Source organism: Rhinichthys klamathensis, unplaced genomic scaffold (genome assembly GCF_029890125.1).
Source record: "Rhinichthys klamathensis goyatoka isolate OS25496 unplaced genomic scaffold, OSU_Roscu_1.1 h1tg000376l_1, whole genome shotgun sequence".
Classification (NCBI taxonomy): domain Eukaryota; kingdom Metazoa; phylum Chordata; class Actinopteri; order Cypriniformes; family Leuciscidae; genus Rhinichthys; species Rhinichthys klamathensis.
This window is the reverse complement of record NW_026606883.1, coordinates 734,929-761,044: the sequence shown is the minus strand read 5'-3', so window position 1 is coordinate 761,044 and position 26,116 is coordinate 734,929. Positions and strand designations below refer to the sequence as shown.

At 36.9% G+C, this 26,116-nt stretch overlaps 1 protein-coding gene across 2 annotated transcripts; it reads left to right on the top strand.

Annotated features, from left to right (window-relative positions):
* The first annotated feature begins 73 nt into the window (after nt 1-73).
* cep131 (centrosomal protein 131) lies at nt 74-26,116 on the top strand. 2 transcript variants are annotated; one of them, XM_056233689.1, is made up of 27 exons: nt 74-222; nt 1,065-1,253; nt 2,036-2,130; nt 4,313-4,424; nt 4,614-4,741; nt 6,691-6,795; nt 6,931-7,107; nt 7,264-7,381; nt 8,177-8,293; nt 8,386-8,539; nt 8,667-8,764; nt 8,854-9,033; nt 11,744-11,935; nt 12,017-12,154; nt 12,321-12,446; nt 13,303-13,419; nt 13,812-13,841; nt 17,820-17,922; nt 18,930-19,131; nt 20,795-20,902; nt 21,695-21,812; nt 22,388-22,462; nt 23,606-23,748; nt 24,162-24,339; nt 25,477-25,673; nt 25,816-25,876; nt 25,985-26,116. In XM_056233689.1, exons 2-27 carry the CDS (start codon nt 1,065-1,067, stop codon nt 26,054-26,056), a joined length of 3,333 nt encoding a protein of 1,110 aa, XP_056089664.1. In that variant the 5' UTR covers nt 74-222; the 3' UTR covers nt 26,057-26,116. The 2 variants fall into 2 exon arrangements, with proteins under 2 accessions (XP_056089664.1, XP_056089665.1); XM_056233690.1 differs by lacking the exon at nt 13,812-13,841.

The window sequence follows — 26,116 nt, the reverse complement described above, 5'->3', positions numbered from 1 at the left end:
CATCAAAATAGCCAATCAGATAATCGGATTGCTCGGAGCTCCACCAATCAAAACTCTTAATGGGCGGAGCTCGTGTGTGTTTTCTGGTTGCCAATGAAAAGATGTTGCGCTGTGGAGTTGGAGACAGATGAGAAATCACTGTCAGACGCTCCAAACGGGAATAACAACGCTCTTATTTGAATAAAGACAGTTGCCTCATCTGATGTGGACGATTTAGAGAAGGTAAGTAGTGGACTGACAGTTTAATCATACTGTATTCGTCGTGTTTATCATGTGAAGCTAGCAAGAAGTGGTGCAAGAAAGACAGTTTCGCCATAGCTGAGCCAAGTCAATGCAATCCTGTGGTAGTATCCAGTAACTATTCAATAAAACAACTGTTTATATTTTTTGCATGTTTCTCAGAGGCAGTGTATTGTGTATTGACCTTCATCAGGTTTGAGCTGATACCAAAGGAGGCCTTTGGTTTTAAATGTCCTTGTTTTTGTGTGTTTAAACTGTAGACAATTGTAATAGAAAGTTCCAGACTGTCCTATTTATATATAGTTTCATATATAGTTTCCAATTTACAGATAATATAAACTATTTAGGGAAACCAAACAGTGTTTGGATATCTTTTAATATATGATGGACGGCGTTGATGCTTTGAATCTGTTACCATAGAGACAGACCTATGGATGATTTTACTTGTCCGGTTCAACAGCATTTTTTACAGTATTCGTGTTGACATAAAATACTATTAATTAGGGTATTCCACCTTCTTCTGGTCTATAGGATCTAACGGTCATGGGAAAACCTGGAAATATAAGAGAAACTGAACATTGAGATTTCAAAGTGATGGAAATATTTATAGTCAATATAGATGTTTCTAGTTATGCTTAGCTCTAATAAATTAAATCAGTGTAAATACATATAATGTGTATAAAATAATTGTATTATAATAGTGATTTGGTAATGACATTGGACATTCATTAGTCAAAAGTTGTGGGAATCCTGACAGTATCCAGCACTACCTGTGGTTAGATCTTGCTTTTTTTAATGACCTCTTTTATGCTCATCATTTTAAGATGCATACAACTCGCAGTCCATCCGCATCCATCCAGACAGGAGCAGCTGGAGACGTACTGGACCTCAGCCTGAGCGGCTCTCAGCTCGCAATGGGCCGCAGACCCAGCAGTGCTTCACCTGGAAAACACTTCTCTCGATCCATATCTGTGTCTGTGGCCAGTGACGGCCGGGGGAAGCGAAACACTTTGGTGAGTCTGTTTGGCTACAAGACTGTGTAATGATCAACAATATAGTAGTAGGTGTCCCTTGTATAAGGGGAATCAAATAAACAATGATGATGGTCATAACTGTGTATACATAGCACTTCAGAGTGATTCAGAGTCAGACAAGCAGGTTATGCTTTATTTTATGCACAGCAGTTAAATGTTATTATGTGTTTTCATTGTCACTATTGAGATAACCATTAGGCCTAAATTAAAGCATACAATTGGCTCTTGATGCCACCATCTCCCCTTGGACACTTGCATTTGTCATAAAGGCAACTTTTCTGTCATGCATGTGTTTGTCTTCACCATTTGATTCATTTATTAAGATTTGGGCTAATGAAAATAAGGATATTTAATATCACCATTCTTTCTTTGTTTAAAGTACAGCAATAATTCACCCAAAATGTAAAATTCTGTCATTATTTACTCACCATCATATTTTTCGTGGGACACAAATGTACTTTTTAATACCTTCATATAGATTTTTACATACTATAAAAGCGCCATATAGGTAAATTAATACATATGACTCCTGCACTACATTTCACATCGCCTAAAGCCATGTGATAACTTTATGTGTAAGAACAGACTGAAAGTAATAATATTACTGTGCAGTTTGGACATCAATAACATCATTGGTTGTCTTGTAACCAAATGGCATGATGTAAAAACTGCTCCTTTAAAGTGAGAGATGCTCCATGTTAAACCTGTTCTAGTCTGCAGCAGGCCTAGTATTATAACTGTTTTGCACTCCTTGTTGGCAGACTGATGCTGGATTGGGAAGCTCACGGGCAATTAAGAACCTGCGTCGGTCTAACAGCACCACACAGGTGAACCAGCAGGCCAACACAAGCCCCAGGTACAGAACCATCTGTCATTCATTTGCATGCCATTTGACTCTTCTGGTGCTGATGAATCTAAAAAAAAAAAGAGATTTAAATCCCATTTAATAAAATTAAGCCTATTTTTAGGATCTTTTAGGTTTAGGGTTGTTTGTGACATTATTATTTTCATTACAATGAAACATTTTCTTTCCAATTCGCATAAAAAAAAAGGATATTGCACAAAACTATACTTATATATTAAGTTGTATAGTATTTATACATCATATGTTGTGCTTGCTGTAGTGTATGCTGAGTTGCTTTAAAAAATGTAGTGTTTACTTTTATAATACTGTTTAAAAAATACTACATTGATTGAATCTAATGGGATTTTTTTATCACCATAAATTTAAATAATTATATTATAAATAATAATATATTATATTATTATTAATGTATTAAGATATTTTTTATAATACTGTTTTTTTTTGCCAAAAAAAAAAATTGGCTTTGTTTTTTTTGCATTACGATAATGAGAATTTGAGGGGAAAATCTGTTTAATTATAATTAAAATGCTGTCTCAAAAAATAAATCTTGGTCCTAAAGGGACCTAAAATTGTCTTTATGAAGCATATAATTTCTGATTGATTTCTTTTGATTTTGCGATGAAATAAGATAATGTTTTGTGAGATTTACCCATCAACATGTGCCAGCTGTCCTATTCAGACCTTGAGAATGGATAAATCCCCAAGGGACATGAGTGAGAGGTTATTCAACATGTATGATTTTTTTTTAAAGCAATGATGGCATGTTTGTGCACGTACATGTCTAGCGCACATGCCTTCATGCACTCACTTCACCCAAGTTGTGGTATGCTTGGTTGATCACCTCCTAGACGTGGAGGATGGGGTTTTATACCCTTAAAGCAGCAACAGCTGGGGGTTTGAGTGAATTTGGTTTTCCCCAGACAATAGCTTTTGTGGCCTGGTGGCTGCAGCACTAGACAAGCAAGAGGGGGCCGGCTTCAGCTTTGTCAAGAGGGGAGCCGGGGTCTCCGGTTTCACTCGAATGAGGACGCAGTGAAAGGAGAAGTGTGCATGCTGAAATTCTTTTGTCCGGCAGCTGCCAGTCCTGCCCTCCCCTCCCCTCCCACTGCATCCTGGGATGCCACAGAGGGGTTTAAATGAAGGAACGACCCAATACCCCTTCCCCCTTCCTTCTGGTGTTTAATAACTGTCATTCCGTGACCCCTCTTTCCTCTGAATCACTTAAAAAGAGGAAATGTGGAGGAATGTAGTTCCCTGAATTGCTTTCCATTGGACCAGCTGACGCTAGGCGCCCCTCACACCCCCAAAACACTCACATATGCATACTGAAGTTGCTAGCACAGATGCCGGTGGGTCAAACATAGGGGTGAACATCATGTTAAACATTTGATGCAATTTAAATGTTAAGGGGTGCGATTGCCATATGCTTATGGACATCTGCCCCTCTGCTGTAGCATTCCTCTGCTGGGAGCCCAGTGCAGCTGTTGTCACCTCTGAAAAAGGAACTTTTTTTGATATGCTCGTCTGATATGTTTAGCTTAAATAGTCTGGTTGGTTTTACTGGAGATGAACCCTCCCACAAGTTTTAAACAATGTAGACTATGTTCAAAAGTTTGGGGTCAGTATGAATTAAATCAATACTTCTATTCAGCAATGACACATTAAATTGATCAAAAGTGACAGTAAAGACATTTATAATGTTAAAAAAGTGTATTTTGACCATTATATTCATCAAAGGACCCTAAAAAAATGTATCACGGTTTTCACAAAATATTAAGGCTGTTTTCAACATTCATAAAAAAAAGATTTTTTTTTTTTTTCAGGAACAGATCATATTAGAATGATTTCTGAAGGATCATGTGACACTGGAGTAATGGCAATAATAAATATACTGTATCCCTTTAATGAATTATATTTTAAATTATATTAAAATAGAAAACGGTTGCTGTAGTTTCTAAGAACATTTCACAATATTACTGTTTTTACTGTACTTTTGATCAAATAAATTCAGCCTTGGTTAGGGTTAAAAGAGACTTCTTTTAAAAACATTAACGGAAGTGTCAGTATTATTGCTTTAGTGTTTATATGTTCCTCATGTGTGTTTGGTGTGTAATACTCTGACCTTTCTTTCTTTCCTTCCTTCCTGTCTCTCTCTCTCTGCGTCTGATTGCAGTGAAGGCCACACAGAAGACTTCCTGGCTCTGTTCAACAGCAGCTCTGATGGACGTAGAAAACTGGCCGGCCTCTCCAAGACGTCCAAAGACCGTACCACTTGGAACATCCTGGTAATGTCCAACTCATCCACTACCTTATTTCTCATGCCATTGTGATTGTCAGATCTTATTAAACGTTTTTTAAGGGTAACTAGCCCTTCTGATTGTTATGCCATGAAAAGTAACTTAACAGAATGTATGAACTCAAAAGGCCTTAAACAGTGGTAAGAATAAAATTCATGTGGTCCGTCTTGCTTTCAGGATGATCAGCAGAGAGTGTTCCCTGTGCCCAGCAGCTCTCACAGTACCTGCAGTATGGATTCTCCTACAGGGCTGAAGAAGAGGGAAGCTGGCATCTCTCTGGCTGCTAACTTCACTGCCAACAACAGGTGGGAGGCCATTTTCTCCGACAGCGTAGGCACTGTCCTCATGGTTAGCTTTCCAACTCTGCTGCTGCCATGACAACAGTGTCACGGACAACTTTATGCCTTTTTTTTCTGCTTGTCAATTAAAGCATGAGCATGCCCTGGGGAGAAGATTGCTAGGATTCCTTTCGACTTTATGGCTTTTAAATATACAGAACCAGAATGTTTATATTACACTTGAAAGAATTTATGTTTCTAATTATCTTAAGAATCCTTTTCAAATTACAGTTCATGCTAGAATTCTTGAAATTAGTTTGGTAGACAAATATAAATTGCTTCTAAATTGTGAGTTTCTTCTGTTTGGTAACAGACTCAGTAAGATTAAATTTTTATGCATTTTTATTTTGAAACATTAAATTGATCAAAAGTGACAGTAAAGACATTTTTATTTTAAATAAATGCTCTTCTTTTGAACTTTCTATTCATCAAAGAATCCTAAAAAAATAATAATTTGATAATAATAAGAAATTGAGCACCAAATCATCATATTAGAATGATTTCTGAAGGATCATGTAACACTGAAGACTGGAGAAATGGCTGCTGAAAATCCAGATTCGCCATTACAGGAATAAATACAGTTTTAAAATATATTAAAATATAAATGGTTATTTTAAATTGGCATTATATTTCACAATATTACTGTTTTTACTAACACCTCACAGTTAAGGGGAAATTTTTTATTTTTCTGGATAAATTGAGATTTAAAATGCAACTTTTAAAGTAAATTAATAGAGCTGCACAATTTGGCCCGAAATGTTGTGCTTGTACATCAATATGACTAATAATAATTATGATTATTAATACTAAATAAAAATATTAACAAAAATAAGAATTATTACTATTTAATTATTAAAAATAAAAAATACAATACATTGGAGAATAAATATAATAATATAATCATTACAATTATAACATTAATATTATTTTTTAAGAGAATTTTTTTTAAATGGAAAACTGCAGGGCGTCCTATAACTATAAATCATTAGAAAGGAGCTTTTCTGTTCACTACATGAACAAAAACATAGATTATCATGTTTACTTCAAATTTCTTTAGACAGAAGTATTATTTTTCATATTTTTGCCCAAAATAGGGTGGTGTAAGCATTATTGAGTGCTATAAACACATGTAATGGATGTTTCATTGATACTGGAAGTTGAAGGGCGCCCTTGTGCAAAAAGTCCAAATATGGCTCACAGAAGTAATAAAACTTCCAGGAAATTCCTAATATGGACAAAGGCATCCAGCTATCACTGTAGGTAGCTGAATAAAAAAAAATTAGAAACGCTTTGACTTCTTAAACATGAAGACAGTAAACATGGTTTATTTGTGTTCAAGTCATATCAGGTATTTTCATAAGAATAAAGTATAATTATAATGCAGTGCTAATCGACTTAGCAATGATTACAGTATAGAATACTACAAAGTAATATATTGTCTGCTTCATTCTGTGATAAGAAGCCACTTCAGATCCCAAATGGAAGTTATTTCAAACACTTGACTGACGTTATGAAGTGAGTTTGGAGTAAAAACGTAATGTTTGGCGCATTTTGCTTTTCAAATGCACATTATAAGTGACTCGAACTCAGCATTTGCAGAGATAGAGCAGCATTTACTGAACCGATCGAGCCGCTCTGATCGCAGTGTTACATATATTTAATTAAAAATCACAACCTTTTTGATTTCATAATCGCACTAAGCAAAATCGCGATTTCGGTTTTATTTCAATTAATCATGCAGCCATAGTTTTAACTGTTTTTAATCAAATAGATGCAGCCTTGGTGAGCGTAAGAGACTTTCAAAAATACTTCTTTCAATATACAGCATATTATATTGATATATATTAATATAATGAATTATTATATTATGCAAAAATGTATTTGAATATATAGGATGTCTGTGTGTTGACTTTCAGGAGCAATAAAGCAGCTGTGGGTAACTCTGTGACCACCATCCTTCATAACAACCACTCAGAGAAACCCCTCACTCCCAAGAGCTCCAATCAGAAACCCTCCTTCAAGTAGGTTCATTATGACCGTTAAATGATTGCACTGCTCTGTGAACTAATCTTAGACGTAAGGCTCTATTTCTGCTAGAGTATGCTGTTTCCAGGCTTACACATTTACAGTTTTCTCCCTCTTTCCTGTTTTAACAGTAACATAATCAAAGCCACCGTAAATGATGATTCGACTCTGGATGCGAGTGGTTCTCTTACTAAGTCTCAGAAGAATTTCTCTTCTGCGTCATCGAGCTCCAACAACAACGCCCCCCGTAGTCCCCGAAGCCCAGGTCAGCCACGCAGGCGAGAGGTGACCGAGGAGGAGGCCGAAAGGTCAGCAGTGTTTTCCAGCCCTCATATGTTTCCACTTGAGTTGTTTTTTTACGTAATCATCTTCGTGCAAATGTTTGATTGGCCTTTAGACATTTCAGACTTTTCAAAAATGGCCTTTCTTTGTACATGGTTAAACACATTTAAAAAAAATTACAGGTATATTCAGCAGGTGAACCATGCTGCTATTATCATCCAGCGTTGGTATCGTCGCCATGCCAACAGAAAGCGAGCCAATGAGAATACAATCAAACACCTCCTCACATCTAAAAAAAAGGTAATGTATTTCACCCAAGAAGGTCTATAATACCTTGAATTATATTATATTATATATTTTTTGAGCCATCGGGTGTTTTTGACCTAAACTGCCCATGACGTGAGAACAGTTAGCTATTTAGGTTTGTACGTTAGCATGGACTCACTAACTTTAATTGTAACTTAATGAGAGTATGAGAACCAGAAAATTAATGTTTTTGTCTTCATTGGGATTGGGGTTGAATCCTTAGGGAACCAGGTTACTGCGCTCACATTATTGATATTATAGATAAACCGGGCTTCAGTCGTATTGTGCTGATAATTGGTCCGTTCGCGCGAATCTTATCACACTTTTGAAACGCACTGGTAAACGCGCGCACAGTACGATGATTCAATACATGAATACCCATGCCCATCCCCTCAGGATACCTGGAATCAGTGTTACAAGTACCCCAGGCACATCATTTTACCATTTTTTGTAACATAAACACCATAACACCTATGAGAGCTTCGGATCTTCCAATATTTCTCTATGGCGCTGAAACCTAAAGATGTCCGAGTTCCGGTCCCCGTGCAATTGATACTCAACTGCCATTGGCTCATCTGCATTCGAGGGGAGGGGCTTACCGATTAATAGGTCAATTGCTCCACGGGCATCGCAGCAAAAAATGTGTGTTCACGGTGTGTGTGTGAACTTGTATGGGTGAAATGTATGGGACACCATACTTGGCTACACATCACTTTCACTTTGATGGTATCTAGCCTATTTCAAAGGTATCACTCCATTCTTGTGGGTAATTTTGTGTATTTTCCCTAGGAGAGGGAGCAGAGAGCAGAGGAGGAAAAAACCACTGAGTCATTGAAGAAGAAAGAAGATGATCGAAAACGCATCAGGGAGGAGAAGGCTCGCCTGGCTCGGCATACCGCCATACAGGTAGAGTCTAGTTTGCAATGCTATTGTAGTTTGTTTTGGCTAAGTCAGTGATTATTGTTACGACGTATTGCATCATTTGTGCATCTAAACAGGAGCTTCAGCAGAAAAGAGCCCAACGTGCTGCAGAGGTACAACAGATCGCAGAGGAGGAGGTAGAGGCACTAAGACATGCTGGGAAAGTGGGCCGTAAAAAACTCACCAAGAGTTCACCCACTTCTCCCACTGATGTCAAGGCTATGAACACAGGTGTGTAATACTCTTGGTCTCCGATCAAACTCAATTTCCTCTACCTTATTCTGTCCTTTTATACTTTGTGGGTGAATTTCATGAACAAAATATTGAGGTCACACAAGTCATGGCATTTCTTTTTTAGATTCTAATGTAAATGTGGTGCCTGATCTGGATGATGTGACGAATTTGAGGGCCGCGTCACCTGTTGGTTCTGTGTGCCGAGGATCTCAGTGTTCACAGGTAACCACTTACAACAAACTGGGCCTATTTTCACCAGCTGTGAAAAAAAAATTAAAGCTTTTGCTCATCACATTGCTTCATGCCCTAAGGAGATCCTCCGGAGGTCTGTGAGCATGGAGGACCAGCGGCAGGGTGCGCCATCGAGCAGGACGCAGTCAAAAACCACTCTGAATGACCTGCTAGACACACTGAAGCTCTTAGAAGAGGAGCCACAGAGACTGTCAGAGCCCAAGAGCTACAGGAAGGACAAGTATGCGTGGATTGACAAGGTGAATTGACACTTTCCTATCTTCAGTTCTGTATACACTTCAAAAGTTCAAAAGTGTTCAAAAGTTTGGGGGTGGTAAGTAGGGATGGGGCCGATCCGATCCAGTATCGGTATCGGGACCGATACCAGCGTAATTCACGTATCGGATTTTCCCGATCCAACCTGCGGAGATATCCGATATCCATGAGCCATGTCTGCGCTTTAACGTAGTCTGCTGAAACGACTCCAAAAGTGATTCCCGCGGCCCGCCGGCTAGTCTGCTAGCTGGCTGCAAACTGTGGAATGGATATCCTGAACGGAGGTGCGGCTCAATGAGACACAGAGACCCCCCCTCAGGAAATCCATTCCGCAGTTTGCAGCCAGCTAACAGGATAGCATTGAGCTGCCAACATGTTCGCTGTGTGGAAATCCTATGGTGGAAATACTTCACACTGGAAACACCACAGCAGAGCAAGACAGCAAAATGCAATGTTTGCAAAGCCGTATTAATTAAACCATTTGTCTGTGATGCATGTTTGCTATTCGCAGTCCAGAAGAGAAAGAGAGAGATCTCTCACGCGGTGCCACAGCGCGCACAACACGACAGCCCATCAGCATGATCGGTGATTGTTGTAAAATGCAGTCTCTACTGTTGCTAAATTGCGGGACGCTTTTAATAATAAAAAAAGCTATTAAAAGCACAAAAATCTGCGCAAGAGAAGCTGTTCCCGCGTCGCGCGCTCCGAAACAGACCGCAACGAGACAAGCACATTATACTTTGGGCTTCATATGCACGTCTAAACGATCAAATGTAGCCTACACAAAAATGTCAAAATGACCGGCTCGGAGATTCACTTAAAAGAAAGTTTGTCTAAAATGGACGTAGTTATGGAAATAGTTGGGAGAAAATATGGTGCACTCGTTCTTAAAGGGGAAGCAGTCTAATAAACATGCTGACGATTGCTCCATTAGTGAGAATCAAACAACAAAAGGCAAAGAGAAAATCACTCACAGCTCTTGAATGAATAACTTTAGCTTTAATAAGCATAAATCTATCTATTATAAACTTTGCAGTGCTATTTTACTTTTGATTACTTTATTATAATTATTTTTAGATCATACCTGAATAATGTTAGTAGACCTTCCTGAAATTAAAGCACTGTGTAGGCCTGTATAATGTGTATCTTTGTTTAATTGTCTATCTTTTGTTTATCTATTGTTTAATATATATATATATATATATATATATATATTGACATACATGCATACATACGTACATATCATACTTGCCTGTAGAGAGGAGTTTATTTCAGCATCATATAAAATCAACAATAATGATAATAATAATAATATTAAAGCAAACACAGCTCTGGTATCGGAAAAGTATCGGTATCGGCCGATATCCAAATTCAGGTATCGGGATCGGATCGGAAGTGAAAAAATGTGGATCAGTGCATCCCTAGTGGTAAGGTTTATCTTTAATGTTTTTGAAGGAAGTTTCTTATGCTCACTAATGCTGCATTTGTTTGATCAAAAATACAGTAAAACTGTATTGTGAAATATTACGTTTTTCTATTTTAATATATATTGAAATATAACTCATTCCTTTGATGGCAAAGCTGAATTTTCAGCATCATTTACTCCAGTCTTCAGTGTCATATGATGCTGATTTGCTGCTAAAAAACATGTATTATTATTCTTAATAATGTTGTTGATACAGTTGGGCTGCTTAATATTTTTGTAGAAACTTTGATACATTTTTTTAGGATTCTTTGATGAATAGAAAGTTCTAAAGAACAGCATTTATTGAAATAAAAATCTTTTGTAAAATTATTAATGTATTTACTGTTACTATCTACTGTCTCACCCTCAGGCCATCCTAAGTGTATATGACATTCTTCTTTCAGACGAATACAATCAGTTCTATTAAAAAATATCTTGGCTCTTCCAAGTTTTATAATGGCAGTGGATTGCAACCAACAGATTGAAGCTCAAAAACGTGCATCCGTCCATCCATCGTAAATGAACGCCAAATGGCTCCAGGGGGTTAATAAAGGCCTTCTGAAGCAAAATGATGAGTTTGTGTAAGACAAATATTAATATTTAAAACTTAATAAAGTAAAATAACTAACTTCCAGCCAAACGAACATATGGATTCCACCTAAGTGTAAAGCGCAACTTATGCGAGTAATGCGACGTACTGCTGATATTTACGCTATATGCCATGAAACACTACGCTACTTCTGACGTCATAAATTTCTAAAGTTGCGCATTACGGGCAAGTAGACTGCGTTTGGCCGGAAGCTAGAATTTGACTTTGTAAGGTGTTAAATATGATTATTTTTCTTACACAAACTCATCATTTTGCTTCAGAAGGCCTTTATTAACCCACAGGAGCCGTTTGGAGTTAATTTACGATGGATGGATGGATGCACGTTTTTGAGCTTCAATCTGTCGGTTGCAATCCACTGCCATTATAAAACCTCGGAAGAGCCAGGACATTTTTTAATATAACTCCGATTGTATTCGTCTGAAAGAAGAAAGTCATATACACCTAGGATGGCTTGAGGGTGAGTAAATCATGGGCTAATTTTCATTTGAAAGTGAAGTGATCCTTGCTAAATAAAATTGTATTTCTTTAAAACAAAAATCTAATTGACCACAAACTTTTGAACCGCAGTGTAAATGACCTTTTTATGATTGGCTAATCTACACATATATTTTCTTCTTAGGATGGAGACTCCAACTCCCTGACGACTGATAACGTGGAACGGCACAGGCAGCTGAGTCAGACTCCAGTCCTTCCAGATGGGGGCGCTCTGCTTTCAGAAGCTAAACTGCAGAGCATTATGAGCTTCCTGGATGAGATGGAGAAGTCAGAGCAGGAGAGACCACGCTCGGTCACCTCTGGATCACATAGAGAGGTAAACATTTGAACTGACTATATGAAGTTAGGTTTTATGTTATATCAGCACTGAATTTTTCATTTGTGTGTGTGTGTTTAGGTGGTGTTGTCAGAGGAAGATCTAGCAGTTGTGGAACAAGCCTCGGCCACAGCTGCTGAGGTCACCGGCTCTATGATGAGACTCAAACTGGAGCTGGATGAGAAAAAACGCACCGTCAATATGCTACAAACAGCGCTGGTAAAACAAACACACACATATATGCATATATTATCATCTGTAGGTTTTAGAATACTCTGCACAACCTCAGATGACTTTTACCTGTGTTTACGTGAAATATCCATGTGAAATATCTGTGAATAGTGCTGCCTGAGACTAATTTGTAAATATGAATGTGTGTCTTTAGGCCCAGCAGAGGGAGCTGACGATCCGGCATGTGAAGGAGACAGAGAAAGAGCTCAATCATACGTTGCAGTTACAGAAACAGCAGTATGAAGCTACGATACAGAGACACCTGACGTTTATAGACCAGGTATTAATCTTAAACGCAAGACAATATCTGTTCAGCAACTTTCATCTATAATCCCAAATTCCCTAATTTAATCATTGTATTACAGTAATAAAAATCATCATTGAGAATAGTGGTAATTACAAAAACAAACATAGTAGAAGCAGGGTTCTGGAGGAAACAGATGCTTAGTTGTCATGAACATAATGTCATAATTAAAAAAAACATAGGCTATTAACATAGGCTTAAAATAGTCTTAAAATAGGGTGGATGTACACAATACATTTTTGCATAAAGAAATGTAAGTTTTATTAATGAAAAATATGTACAAATATTAATGGAATATAAAAAATGGTAAATTATATGCAATTGCAAAATGTATAAATGTTTATACGGGTCTTTAAAAAAAGAAAGAAAAAAGAAATTAATACTTTTATACAACAAGAATGCATTAAATTGATCAGAAATGATAGTAAAGTCACAAAAGATCAGAGCTATTCATCAAAGAATCCTGAAAAAAATCGACCAGTTTCCAAAAAATATTAAGCAGCACAACCGATCCACATTGATAATAATAAGAAATGTTTCTTAAACAGCAAATCAGCATGATTGATCGTTACAATGATTTCTGAAGGATCATGTGACAGTAATGCTATAGCAAAAATGACTTTGTCATCACAGGAATAAATTACCTTTTAAAATATATTAAAATAGTTTTTAGTTGATTTTAAATTGTAATCATATTTCTGTTTTATAAAATATCACTGTTTTAGTTATTTTTCAAATAAAATCAATCAACGTGAAATATTGTGACATTCTAGTCTTACTGCTAGATGAGGTTGTGCTTGTATTAATGTGTCTCTCTCTCTCTTTCTCTCAGCTGATTGATGATAAAAAGGCCCTAAGTGAAAAGTGTGAGGAAGTAGTTGGAGAACTCAAGCAGGTGGACCAGAAATACACTAAGAAGATCGCTCAGATGCAGGAGCAACATGAGCTGGTGAGTTGAGTTTTAATGAAGTGGTGCAGTGATCCTATCAAGACCTGCTGCAGAGGAGGTGCCTCAGGGTCTGAGCAGTTTTTGCATCAGCTTTGGCCACAAGGGGGCGATCGACCTTTAAATGTCCGTTTAAGTGTATTGTAGATCTTGTAGTGCCTCAGTCTCAAACGTGTGCTGATTTCTACAGTTCTTATATTAACTGTGGTTTGTGGTTTTCTCTGCTGCTGTCATTAGCTGTGTTTCTGCACACAATCTTGAGTATGTTTGTATTAACTTGTGCACACCATCAAATGCATGTTCGTTTGCTGTGTTGCTTTTGCCACTGCTAACTGTTTCTCTTTCTGCATTTGTTGTGCGTTTCTCTCTTTATCTGTCCTTCCGTCTGCCTGTAGGTGTGGCAAATTCTGGGTCCCATGTGTGAGGTAACTCTTGTTTTTCTCTCTAACCCCTCATCACTCCATTGCTCTGTCATTTCCATTCTTTTATTCCTTTCCCAACGCTGACTTACAGAGACAGCTTCATTTTGCTTGAGGCCATTAACCTTGCAATCTTTTTTTAAACTTCAAGGAACCGGCAGATCTTGTAAGGCAGCAATCATACAGTGTTTATTTTCAGTTTTAGGCTTTCAGTTTAATTTCGTATAAAAGAAACGCTAAATTCGAGCTGCTTTGCCATTGTCATATTCCTCTGCAATGTGTCTTGTTTTCAGTCTGTAATAAACACATCACTGTGAAGTGCAAGTGGCTGCATATAAATGGTTAAATATTTGCAGAATAAGATGAGTTTCGATTCAGTATGCAAATTTGGTGTGTGATACCATCAGTGTATTTGGGAGTTTCCGTTGCTTTGGCACTTGTTATATTGATCTGTCATGCATTCACAAACAAAATACAGAAATAGTCAAACAGAAAAAAAAGATAAAATAAATATGTAAAGATGTAATGTCGACTGCACATTTAATGTAATCAATGTTTTACAGAAGTGTAATACTTTTATTTTCATGTTCCATTCATTCATTAGTCATCAGTCTGTTCCATTGGTTGCTCTAGTGAATCCCCAACAACATGGAAAGATGCACAGAAAAAATTATAACATAATAAAAACTGTAACATGAGTGGCCTGTTGTATAAACACAACCATCATGTGAAGACTGTGTCTTAAGAACTAATCTAATTCAAATTAGGCCAATGTAAAGGACTTTATGAAGTTATGACTAGTCTTAAAGAGAAAAATTTGTTTATTTACATTTACGACTGGTTTAAGCGGTGTATGCAACCAGCCAATGGTTGATGTATAAACCTATTCAGTGACTTCAGTTGTTTAGTTTCTTTTTAAAGGTGCTATATGTATTTTTTAGCGGCCTCTATCGGTGATGTTTCAGATTGCAACCAATTTTTACAAGAGCGCTCGTGCTCGTACACAAGAGCGAGCACTCATGGTTCCGGCCACACTGAGACTTTCAACACACCGGAGAAAGCATCACACAACATGCTGGAAACTCATGTAAACTCCCACTGCAACGTTACAATAATAGGCTACTTTTATCAGCTTGACGTTGAACTAATGCCTCATGCTCGTACCATGATAACGTTACATTCGTGGTGTTATCTAGCATAAGGCATTTCACTAACTATTCGTGTATCTTTCACAATCAGCAATTTCAACATAGGTGAATGTATAATATGATAACGAAAACGGTTACTGAACTAGACTGAACAATTTCAGTGTAACAGTAAGATCGTAGGAAGTAACATTAGGCTAATGTACTGAACGTGTCTGGAAATGTGTATTATAAACAATATGATGGGATGAGTGACGTTAGACAGTAGATCTAGTACATAAAATAAAAGTTACATCCTAAAGCACCTACTTTTTGTTATCCTGGAACAGTCTTTTTTTATTTCATGTCTCATATTGTTGTAGTTTACCTTGCTATTTCATTACAGTTTACCATTATTTCAGCATATCTGAAAACTTGCAATTTATCACAATAAAAATAGCGGAGGTCTCTCCATAATTCAAACGCTCTGCCGATGTTGATCTGTGTTTTCGTCCTAAGTCGATCCGATTCACGTTTGGCCTGACGAGCTTCAGCAGATACATTTTTGTTTTGTTTTTTATATTTATGTGGAGTTTGTGTTGGAGTCTGTGTTGTGCTGGAGGCAGGTCGTTTTTGGGTGTTATCAGACTCCATGTCGTTAGCTGCAGTGCCGTCGCATAGACTGTATATAAAAAGTAGAGAGGCTCGGGAGCGCGCATGCCAGAGTTTCCGCTAGAAAAAAATGGTGCCGGTCAAAATGACCGGCAGAGTTTTTGTTTTACGGACATTTTGATGATTTGCCGGTCAAATATCGCCCCTTAATTAGTCAAGTTGAGGAAAACTGGAGGCAGGCTATGTAACCTAAAAAATGACTTCACATATCGCGTCTTTTGCGCGCTCAAGTTTGTTATGCTGCGTGCAGTATGCGCGCTCATAATGGAAGTGCGACGCGCTCATTTTTTCCAAGCGCGTCCGCGCCGCATCGAGATAAAAACATCTCGGTGTGGACTGAGGTAGGGCTGTTATTTTTATTTAACGAAAAATCTTAGTCTAACGGGAAAAATAATATATTTAGTTTTGGCCAATTTTGTGTTTTTTATTTGTACTATTTTATCCTGTTTTTCTCTGTTCTCACTGTTAGAAATGCTGCAGGTGCGTGAAAATTTGATCTGAATCCAGGTTCTGTTGTTGATCTGTTCTGTATGCTGCTGTTTGCACTTTGCACGTTAAAATAAACCCTTTGATAAAAAAATTAAAAAAAATGTTTGTAGTTTTAACGGGTCACAGATAGGCAATTTATTCTTATTTAATGCCAATTCAATATTATAATTATTAATTAATAATTATAATATTATATATGGTTAATAATCGATTAACGAGCGGCGGTTGTCGGTCGGGAAAATTAACCGAAATGAGCATCCGAACTGGATACATTTCATTGAAATCACATATGAAGACCTCCCTTCGCGGGCTGTGGAGTGCAATGCTCCATAGCCACGGAGCGCTGTCATGACAGTGAGCGCATCACGTCGCAGGCTTACGGCATCGATAAGGACCGGTGTCTGCAGACTCAATGCTTGTAAAATGGCAAATAATCCTTCTGATCGGTCGGTGTATTTTTGCTTTATACATTTTAGGCTTATTCTCAAATTCCGATTGTGTTAAGGGGGTGGGATTATTAGGCCATTTTAATCGGACAATTTGACCGGAGAGATTTAATTTTGTCGGACATTTCATTTTTTTCCCGGCCAAAGTCTGGTAATTACCAGACAATGGAAACCCTGGCGCATGCACGTCACATCCGATGGATTTCGCAGAAAATCCGACCCGGAGACTTCACTTAGAAATAGGAATACTGGCCTTCAGAGGTAATAGCAAAACCCGACAAGTGGATCATTGTAATATGTGATTACAACCCCTTCACACACAGGCAATAAAAAAAGGATTCATTTTAGAAGAAAAGTTACATATAGCACCTTTAAATGCAGTAGTAAATGAGTACATCCCCATAGTTATGATTTTAGTTCTCATCCAATAAATGAGTATTCTGTGTTATCAATTACTCACTGTCATGTAGTTCCAAACTTGTATGAGTTTCTTATTTTCCCCATGGACCACTAAAAGAAGAAATTATGAATAATGTGCTGGTCACTCTCATTAATGCAGTTACAGTGAATATGGAATGGAGCTTTTAAAAAGACAAAAGCATTATAAAAGTGATCCATATGGCAATATTTCAAGACTTCTGAAGTCATACGATAGCTTTGGGTGAGAAAACGAAACATTTTAAAGTTGTAATACACTGAAATCTTCAAACATTGGCTATGGTCACCTTGGCACACCAATGAGAGAAGTGATGTCTGATTCATGAGCTAATTATTCTTTGTGGATCTTTTTATTGACTCAATTGATCCAGTTCACAAAGAACATTTAAACAATTTGTTAACCAATCAGTCATCACTACTTCTCTCGTGAACTTTTATAAATGCAGGGCTAAAGTGAATGTTAGGATGTTCTGTGTATGACAATATATATTTAGATCTACACTACTGTTCAAAAATTTGGGGTCAGTAAGAAAAAAAATGACAGGCTTTGGTGTTATTTGATTGAAAATGAATGCCTCAAAGCCCATCTTTTTGCGCTGCCTGCAGATTATCGTAGTTATCGTAATAGTTATCGGCGGGAGTTAATCACTCAGCGTCGTGTAATTAATGCACCGTGTCAAGTTAAAATGGTTATTTTAAAAGAGCCTGTCTCAAGATGTAGCAGTCTTTCCCATTCATTTGCGCTCTTTCTGGTGCTGGTGATGTTTTCTCTTTCTGTTTAACCAATCCTTCTATCCCTCTCTTCCTCCACACAGGAGATTAAGAAGCTAAAAGAGTTAATGAGTGCCACAGAAAAGATCCGCCGGGAGAAATGGATCGATGAGAAGACCAAAAAGATCAAGGAGATCACGGTGAAAGGTCAGCAGAGTTCGACAACAAGTGTCTGTCTGTACCAGTGCCACATCACCAGATGCTTCAACAGTATCCATTTCAGCCCAGTCTGCATGTTTCTGCCAAAATGCGTCACATTTTTATGATCTGTCTCTGTGCCCTAAAGACAAAAGTAAAATCGCTGATCTATGACACACCTGTGAAATTTATTCACATTATATAATCCTTTGTTAAATTGTGTAACCTGGATTAAAGACAGAGCAAACTGGTTTTTAACTGGTCAAACTGCATATCACTCATCTGACACCCGTTTTGATTTTAATATATTCAGTATGTTTGTGTATATATATATATATATATATATATATTAGGGCTGTCAAATGATTAATCACGATTAATCACATCCAAAATAAAAGGTTTTTTTTACATAATATATGTGGGTGCACTGTGTATAATTATTTTGTATATATATAAATACACACACATGCATGTATATTTAAGAAAAAAATATTATTTATATACAAAATATTTATATTTATATATAATATAAATTATATATAAATCTATATACAGTATATACATGAAAATATTTCTTAAATATATACAAGCATGTGTGTGTATTTATATATATAAAATAATTATACACAGTGCACCCACATATATTATATAAAAAAACTTTTATTTTGGATGTGATTAATCACGATTAATCATTTGACAGCCCTAATATATATATATATATATATATATACACACACACACACACACACACACACACACACTGAATATATTACCTTTCCGCAAGTTGAGTACGTTGAGTTAAACTTTTAACTGAAAAATAATGTGACACCATAAAGCCCAGATTTTTAATGAAGGCTTTTGAATCGCATTGTAATTCAAACATTGCATCAGCAAATAGTGTGATGTTTTATTATTTTTCTCCTTTAAATTCTGTTGGAAATCCCATGATTATTTTAATGCTATACTGCAAATATTTATGTTAGTTCTTTATAATGTTTGAAAACTGTTTCTTCCAGGTCTGGAGCCAGAGATTCAGAAGCTGATCTCCAAACACAAGCAGGAGCTGAAGAAACTGAGAGTTCTTCACGAGGCAGAGCTGCTTCAGGCAGACGAGAGGGCCGCTCAGCGCTACGTCAGGCAGAGCGAGGAGTTACGACAGCATTTGGAGAGAGAAAGAGATGAACAGTGCCAGAGAGAGAGAGAACTGGCTAAGCAAAGGTACACACACTCACATGTGTCCATTGCACATCTGTTCATCAGAGATCAAACCAGTGACAGGGATGGGCAGCCAAGACGATGTGTTCAGAGATGTTAGAAAACACAAACACACTCAAACTGGCCTGGAAAGTGCGACAGAGGAAACTGGCTAGACATGATCTCAAAGCTATTTAGCTTTTGAACACACACACACGCACACTTAGTTATAAGAATTAAGAATATAGAGTCTGCTGTTTTTATATAAAGCTAATTATTTCAGACTAACCCTGCTGTTCTTTGAAATTGTAGTTTTCTTTCCTGTGTTTATGTATTTCCTGTTAAAACAGGATGTTGAAGTAGGACATATCAAAGGCCTTATCTCTTTTTTTTTAATTACCAATACTGTGAACCATGATTTCCTACAAAGATCATTTTATTTCACACACAAACTTCTATCAGACACTCCTCATGCAGCTTTTTCTCTACAATAAACAGTAAATAATTACCACATCTGTCAAGCTCCTTAAAAGACATATAAATACAATAAAAGCACCATGGCCCATATGATGCTGAAGCCAAATGATAGCTTTATGGGAAGATCAGACTGAAATACAGTTTTGGATAGCGTTCAAAAGTTTGGTGTTGGTAAGATCACCAAGGCTGCATTTATTTTATTAAAAATATATACACGATATATACATACTTACAATTAGATTATATTACATTTTTAAAATACTTAGAATCAGATTAAAGTTACTTTTTATTGATTACATGGGTAACACTTTACTTGAAGGGGTGTGCATAAGACTGACATGACACCTTCATAACCATGACATGACATATGTCATGAATATGAAGTAGGGTTTATGCATGTTTATGACAACTGTCATTAAGTGTCTTTCGCTCAATAATGACATTTTGAATGCAAATATGACATTGTTTAAGATGTCTTTGTTATGACACCTTGACATAAACCATAACATCATAACCTGTCAGTGTCTTTGTCATGACAACTTGACATTAAATTAAGTTAAACTGTCAGGTGGTTGGTTTTGACATTGGCTGTCATGAGGCCATTATAACTGTGTCATGAATATTTTTCATGACCTCAACTACAGTGGTACAAATTGAATTTGTCATTAAACAGTTATAATGGCTTCATGACAGCCAATGTCAAAACCAACCACCTGACAGTTTAATGTAATGTTAACCAATAAAGCTAAGTGGTTTCTTAAGTTTGATAATTAATCTGCTATGTCATGTTTATGACAGGTTGTGTTGTCTTAGTAATGTCAAGTTGTCATGACAAAGACACTGACAGGTTATGATGTATTGGTTTATGTCAAGGTGTCATAACAAAGACATCTCAAACAATGTCATATTTGCATTAAAAATGTCATAATTGAGCGAATGACACTTAATGACAGTTGTCACAAACATGCATAAAACTTCCTTCATATTCATAACATGTGTCATGTCATGATTATGAAGGTGTCATGTTAGTCTTATGCACACCCCTTCAAGTAAAGTGTTACCATTACGTGATTACATGTTATTCTCACAATGGCAGTAAATTCATCCCTCAGATTCTTGTATATACGTAAAACAAAGATGAAGTCTTAATTTCACATGCATTGAATTATGAGAACACAATTAAGTAAATGAATGTGTGTTTGTGTCTCAGGTTTGAGAAACAGCTGCAGGAAGAGGAGAACGCGCTGCAGCAGCAGAGGAGGCGCCTGTATAAGGAAGTGTCAGAGGAGAAAGAGCGAATCACACAGCTGGCAGCCAGGTCAGGTTTAAAGGATGTTTAAGATCACATGACCAGGACCATGTTTATCTGACTGAACCATTGGGTGCCAAATGTTGCTAGCTAGGAATTGTCATAAATAATTACACTAAGAAACTTCAATACTTTTCCTTGTTGGGATGGTTGATTTTTGTTAAAGTAAAAATATCAACAGAATGCATCTTGAGTCTTAATCTAAAATATTTTTCCGATTAATGCTTAAAACAAGAAAAAATCCAATGGAGTAAGAACTATAAGATATATTACATAAAACAAAATAAAATTATATTACATAAAACAAAATTATTTTGCTTCTCAAGTAACTCAAGATTTTTTTTAGATATATTTTTTTGTAGAAAAATACTGATTTGTAAATATTTAACACTTTACTTAAAACCTTTATATATAATGCATTCTAAAAGTATTTTTAATGCATTAATGATGCCTCATGTTGCATTGTATGGTCTTATGAATAATTGTAACCACAGTTATAATGCATTATAATACTTATCTATTCACTGAACACACCGTTATAAAGTGTAAAGCATTAAAACACATGGCAAACAACAAATTTCAGATGGAACAAGGGATCTGCAAATAATATAATGCATTTTAACTTTGGTTACAATTATTTATGAAAAGATATAATGTATATTATGAATACCTTTTATAATGCATTATAAATAAAGGCTTTAAGTAAAGTGTTACCATATTTTTTTTTCCAAAAGAGAGGGACGAGATGAAACATTCAAGTTAAGTTAAAACTAAATGTGAATGTGTTTGTGTGTGATGTAGGCAGCATGCTGAGCTGGAAGACTTAAGGAAGCAGTTGGAAGACAACAGCTCATTGGCAGGAAGAGCGTTAAGAGAAGAACTGGAGAAGAGCAGAGATGAGCAGGAGAGACGTCACCAGGTAACACTCACATCTAGTCATGTTAGTCCACACAAACTGTTATGTATTCAAGTAAAGCATTCTTCCATCATTTGACTCTGCCTCTTCTTTGGAGATGTTTAGCAATCAGAAATTGTAACATCAGATGCTGCAACAAGCCTATATGGGCCCAATTTCTGATTGCTTTGGTTACAGTGCTGTGTGTATAACTGATACTTTCTTGTGAGTAGTACCAACAAAAATGTAAGAACAATGAACAACAAAAGGAAGCCAGCAGTAAATGCAACTTTCAGTATTATTGAATTGATACCAAGTATTATTGATACAGTTTTAACATTCTCAGGAAATGTCTTTTGATTAATGATGTCATTCTGTGCAGCACTCATCTCCTGCCCTCTGCACATCATTCCTTGTCTAACCTCAGTCTGTTTTTTTTTGCCTGAGACTTTCAGACCAGAACTCAAATTACCTGTCTTGTATTTGATGGTGCATTGTTTGCAGAGGTCACAAGAAAGCACATTTTTGTAGCAATATAGAATTTTGGGTCTCATTCTTTTGGTTCTTTTAACTGTGTTTTTGTCTGTATTTTTCATTAGGTTGAAGTTAAAGCCCTGAAGGAAAGGCTTGAAATTGAGAAACAGACATGGGAAGAAAATTATATGAAAAAAGAGGTATGTGTTTATGTATGCATGTTTTGAAATGAGTTTATATATTTTATCTTGTACTATACTTATTTACATGTTTACAGAGTAAGACGGAATTGTATGCATATGTTTAGAATTTGTGCCTAAATGTACATCTACTTATTAATTTCATTTTCTCATGATTAATGTCAGGTGATCCCACATAAAGCTTGAGTGATCGATTAAGATATAGGATGGATTCTCAGTACACTGGCGGTTAACTGGGAGTTGGAAATTACATCATCATAGAGTCCACACTAATATCTTCTGCTTTCTGAGACTCTCAAATTTACACCTCACTAACACTTGTTATGATTACATTTAGTTAATTTTTATTCAACAAGAAAATACTGTGTAAGGAATTTTCTTGGCTTTGAATTTTATCATCAATGCTAATAATTTTGTAGGATTCATTTTTCACAACGTTTCAAAAATTTGGGGGCAGTATAATGTTTTTTTTAGGAAATTATAATTTTATTCAGCAAGGATGCTTTCAAATAAAGACGTTTATTGTTAGAAAATATTTCTGTTTCAAACAAATGCTGTTCTATTTTTTGTTCTGAACTTTCTATTCATCAAAGAATCCTGAAAAAAATTTATACACAAAATATTACGCGGCACAACTGTTTTCAACATTGATAATAAAAAATAATAAATGTTCCGTGATTGGCAAATCAGCATATTAGAATGATTTTTGAAAGATCATGTGACACTAAAGACTGGAGTAATGATGCATAAAATTCTTAATAAATTACATTTGAGAATATGAAATAAAACCAAAGTTATTTTAAATGGTAACAATATGAACAACAAAAAAATTCAGTAAGTGCAGACTTGGTGAGCATAAGAGACTTCTTTCAAAAACATACAAAAAATGACAGATTCCTTACAGACTCTTTAGTTTTATTGCTCTAAACCAGTCAGAATTTCATAGCAAATGCAAATGACCTGATTGGCTAACCTCTGTGTACCACTAATAGGCTATTTGGACTGGTCGGGGCTAGTAATAATCCACCTCTCCCAAAAATTAAAGGTGATAACAAAGTAGTTTGCTAAGTTTTACAACTGTAAGTGTGTGTAAGGTTACAAAGTCTCTAAGGTCTTCTCAAAACATGGTGTTTCCTCTCACAGGAAGCGTGGCTGCTGAGCCGAGAGAGGGAGCTTAAAGAGGAAGTGCGTCGAGGGAGAGACAAAGAGATTGAGCTGGCCATTCAGAGACTAGAGGAGGAGACCAGGGGGGCAAGAGAGGAGTGTGAGAGAGCGGCTGACAATAGGTGTGTTTCCACCTTCCTGTTTATGTGAACCTGTGTGTCTGTGGAGAGCTGGGTAGCACAGGATGTTACAGTTTTGCCCATATGCAATTCTACATCAGTTTATTTCCACTGGTGGTAAGACTTGGAATGTGCTACAAATTTCCCTGCTGACCTGCTATATAAACATTGTGTGTGTAATTCAAATTTGAAAAAAAATTACATTCAGCTCATATGCTGCTTTTTTTTTTCAGCAGGGTTTTGAATAAAACAATATGCTTGTGGGCCACATATTTAAGCTCTTCCTGGATAGTTTGAATTTAGGATATGAGGCCATTTACATTTAAGTTACTGAAGCCCATCCATTTAACATACTGTATATGGCCGAAGAACTGTGGTTTTTACAACCTGACTGTAAATGTGTATGGTGTGTGCAGGATAAAGCGCGTGAGGGAGAAATATGAGGCCGAGATCAGAGATCTGGAGCGTTCGGAGCGGGCTGCACTGCAGAAACAGCAAGAGATGAGAGAGAAACACAGTGAGATGGAGGCAGAGCTCCTTCGACTGCAGTCACTGTTACGACAACGAGAGCAAGAGATAAGCGACCTCACCCAGGTAACAGCCATCACGGGGACGCTTGCTTGTTGCTCCTCGCTCATTATAGTTAATTGGTGACTTATAAATCTACAGACTCCACTGTAGATTTCTTTGTAGAGATGGGAATCAAAAGGATTCCATTTTCACATAACCATTCAGGCTCCCATTCACATAACCATTCAGACAGATTTAAGGGTGCTTTCGCACTTGGTTCGATTGCCTGGTCCGAACCCGAGTTTGGCGGCAAAATGTATAGTGTTGCCCAGCACTTTAATATTTTGGTTTTTGAATGTTTGGTGCATGTACTGCACATGTTCTAAAGAACACAGGAGTCCATTTCTGCTAAAGGCGAGCAGAAATGAGATAGATTCTCTCTGCTTCACACAGTTTTATTATATGTCATCAATAGCGGTTTACTTCTACGATTTAGTATGATTGTGTTCATATCAGCAGCGAACCCTAACGGAGATCACATGAACCGTACCCCACACCAACCTTTTTATGCAGACTCTGGTATTGTTCGCGGTTACGCACCCAAGTTCGGAAAACAGCGCTTGCATCATCCAAACGAACCAAACCCTGACATCAATCGAACTCGAGAGCGCACCTAAAGTGCTAGTGTGAAAGTTTCAAATTGAGTTGGACTTTATAAAAATAATAACTTGAGTTCAGGAACTCCTCAGACGGATTCAGTGAGTCAATCAGGTAAAAAGCTAGGCTACTTGTTTCTCTAAAAGTGTGATAAACTGGATGACTTTTGACACTCTCTAGTTAATGTTACACCTGACTGTAAATGCACGTGTGTGAAACGACTGAAAATAGATGACCAATTGTGGTTAGATAAGATGTCCAGGATGATCAGAGTTTGCATATGACACACAAGGCCAGTTGCTTCACTCTTTAACTACAGCGGAGAATGTCACAGAACTGCCAAGTCATATTTGACCCCAACATTATTATAATTTCATAAAATAAATGAAGCATATTTAATATTTTTTAAACTGTTTTATTTGCATATTTATTTATTTATTTATTTTGGAATTAAATGTCTTGGAATTCTAAGCATCAGTAAGTGTTGTGTTTTGTTTAGCTGGGTTTTCGATCAACTACTGTCCTCATGCTTTGCCTCGGTCTCTTTTCATGAAATGTCTACAGGCTCGTGATAAGTTGTCAGATGAGCGCCGCAGCCTTGCAGAAGTGATCAGACAAGAGTTTGCTGAGCGGCTTGTAGAAACAGAGGAAGAGAATAGGAGGATGAAGATGGAAATATCTGAAGCCAAAGCACGACTCCGCTTAGAGGTGGAGCGAGTGAGCAGAGAGAAAGAAGAGGAGCTTGCAGAAGTCCATCAGAGGTCAGAGGCAAAGAGTATTTTTCCTTTAGTGCCTTGTCGTTGATATGATTAGCTTTAAACCTGCAGATGAAGTGTTTTACTATGTTTGAATTAAGGTTCTGGTCTCATCCACAATAAAAATGGTTCTCTCTTCCTTTAATAGAGTAAAGTCAGCTATTTTGAAGAAGGAAGAGACTGTTAATAACTTGCGGAAGCAGCATGAGGTATATCGCAACACATTTGATTCAATATATTTGCCTTGCAGTTAATGCAATGCTTGTTGTGCATACATTTTGATTCACAACTAACTTGTCTTTTTCTGTGTCTTTTAGGCTGCGGTGAAGAGAGCAGATCATCTTGAGTCTTTGTTGGAACAGCAGAGAAAACAACTGTTAGGGAAATGATTGACAAGTTAGGGCATTGACCCCTCCCACCACCATAACCCGTCCCTTCTGTTATACCGT

Coding starts and splice junctions, on each gene's coding strand:
- cep131 (XM_056233689.1), top strand. CDS start 1,065: ATGCATACAACTCGCAGTCCATCCGCATCCATCCAGACAGGAGCAGCT. Junction 8,540..8,666: donor TGTCAAGGCTATGAACACAG/GTGTGTAATACT, acceptor TTTCTTTTTTAG/ATTCTAATGTAAATGTGGTG. Junction 23,749..24,161: donor GAGAGAGCGGCTGACAATAG/GTGTGTTTCCAC, acceptor TGGTGTGTGCAG/GATAAAGCGCGTGAGGGAGA.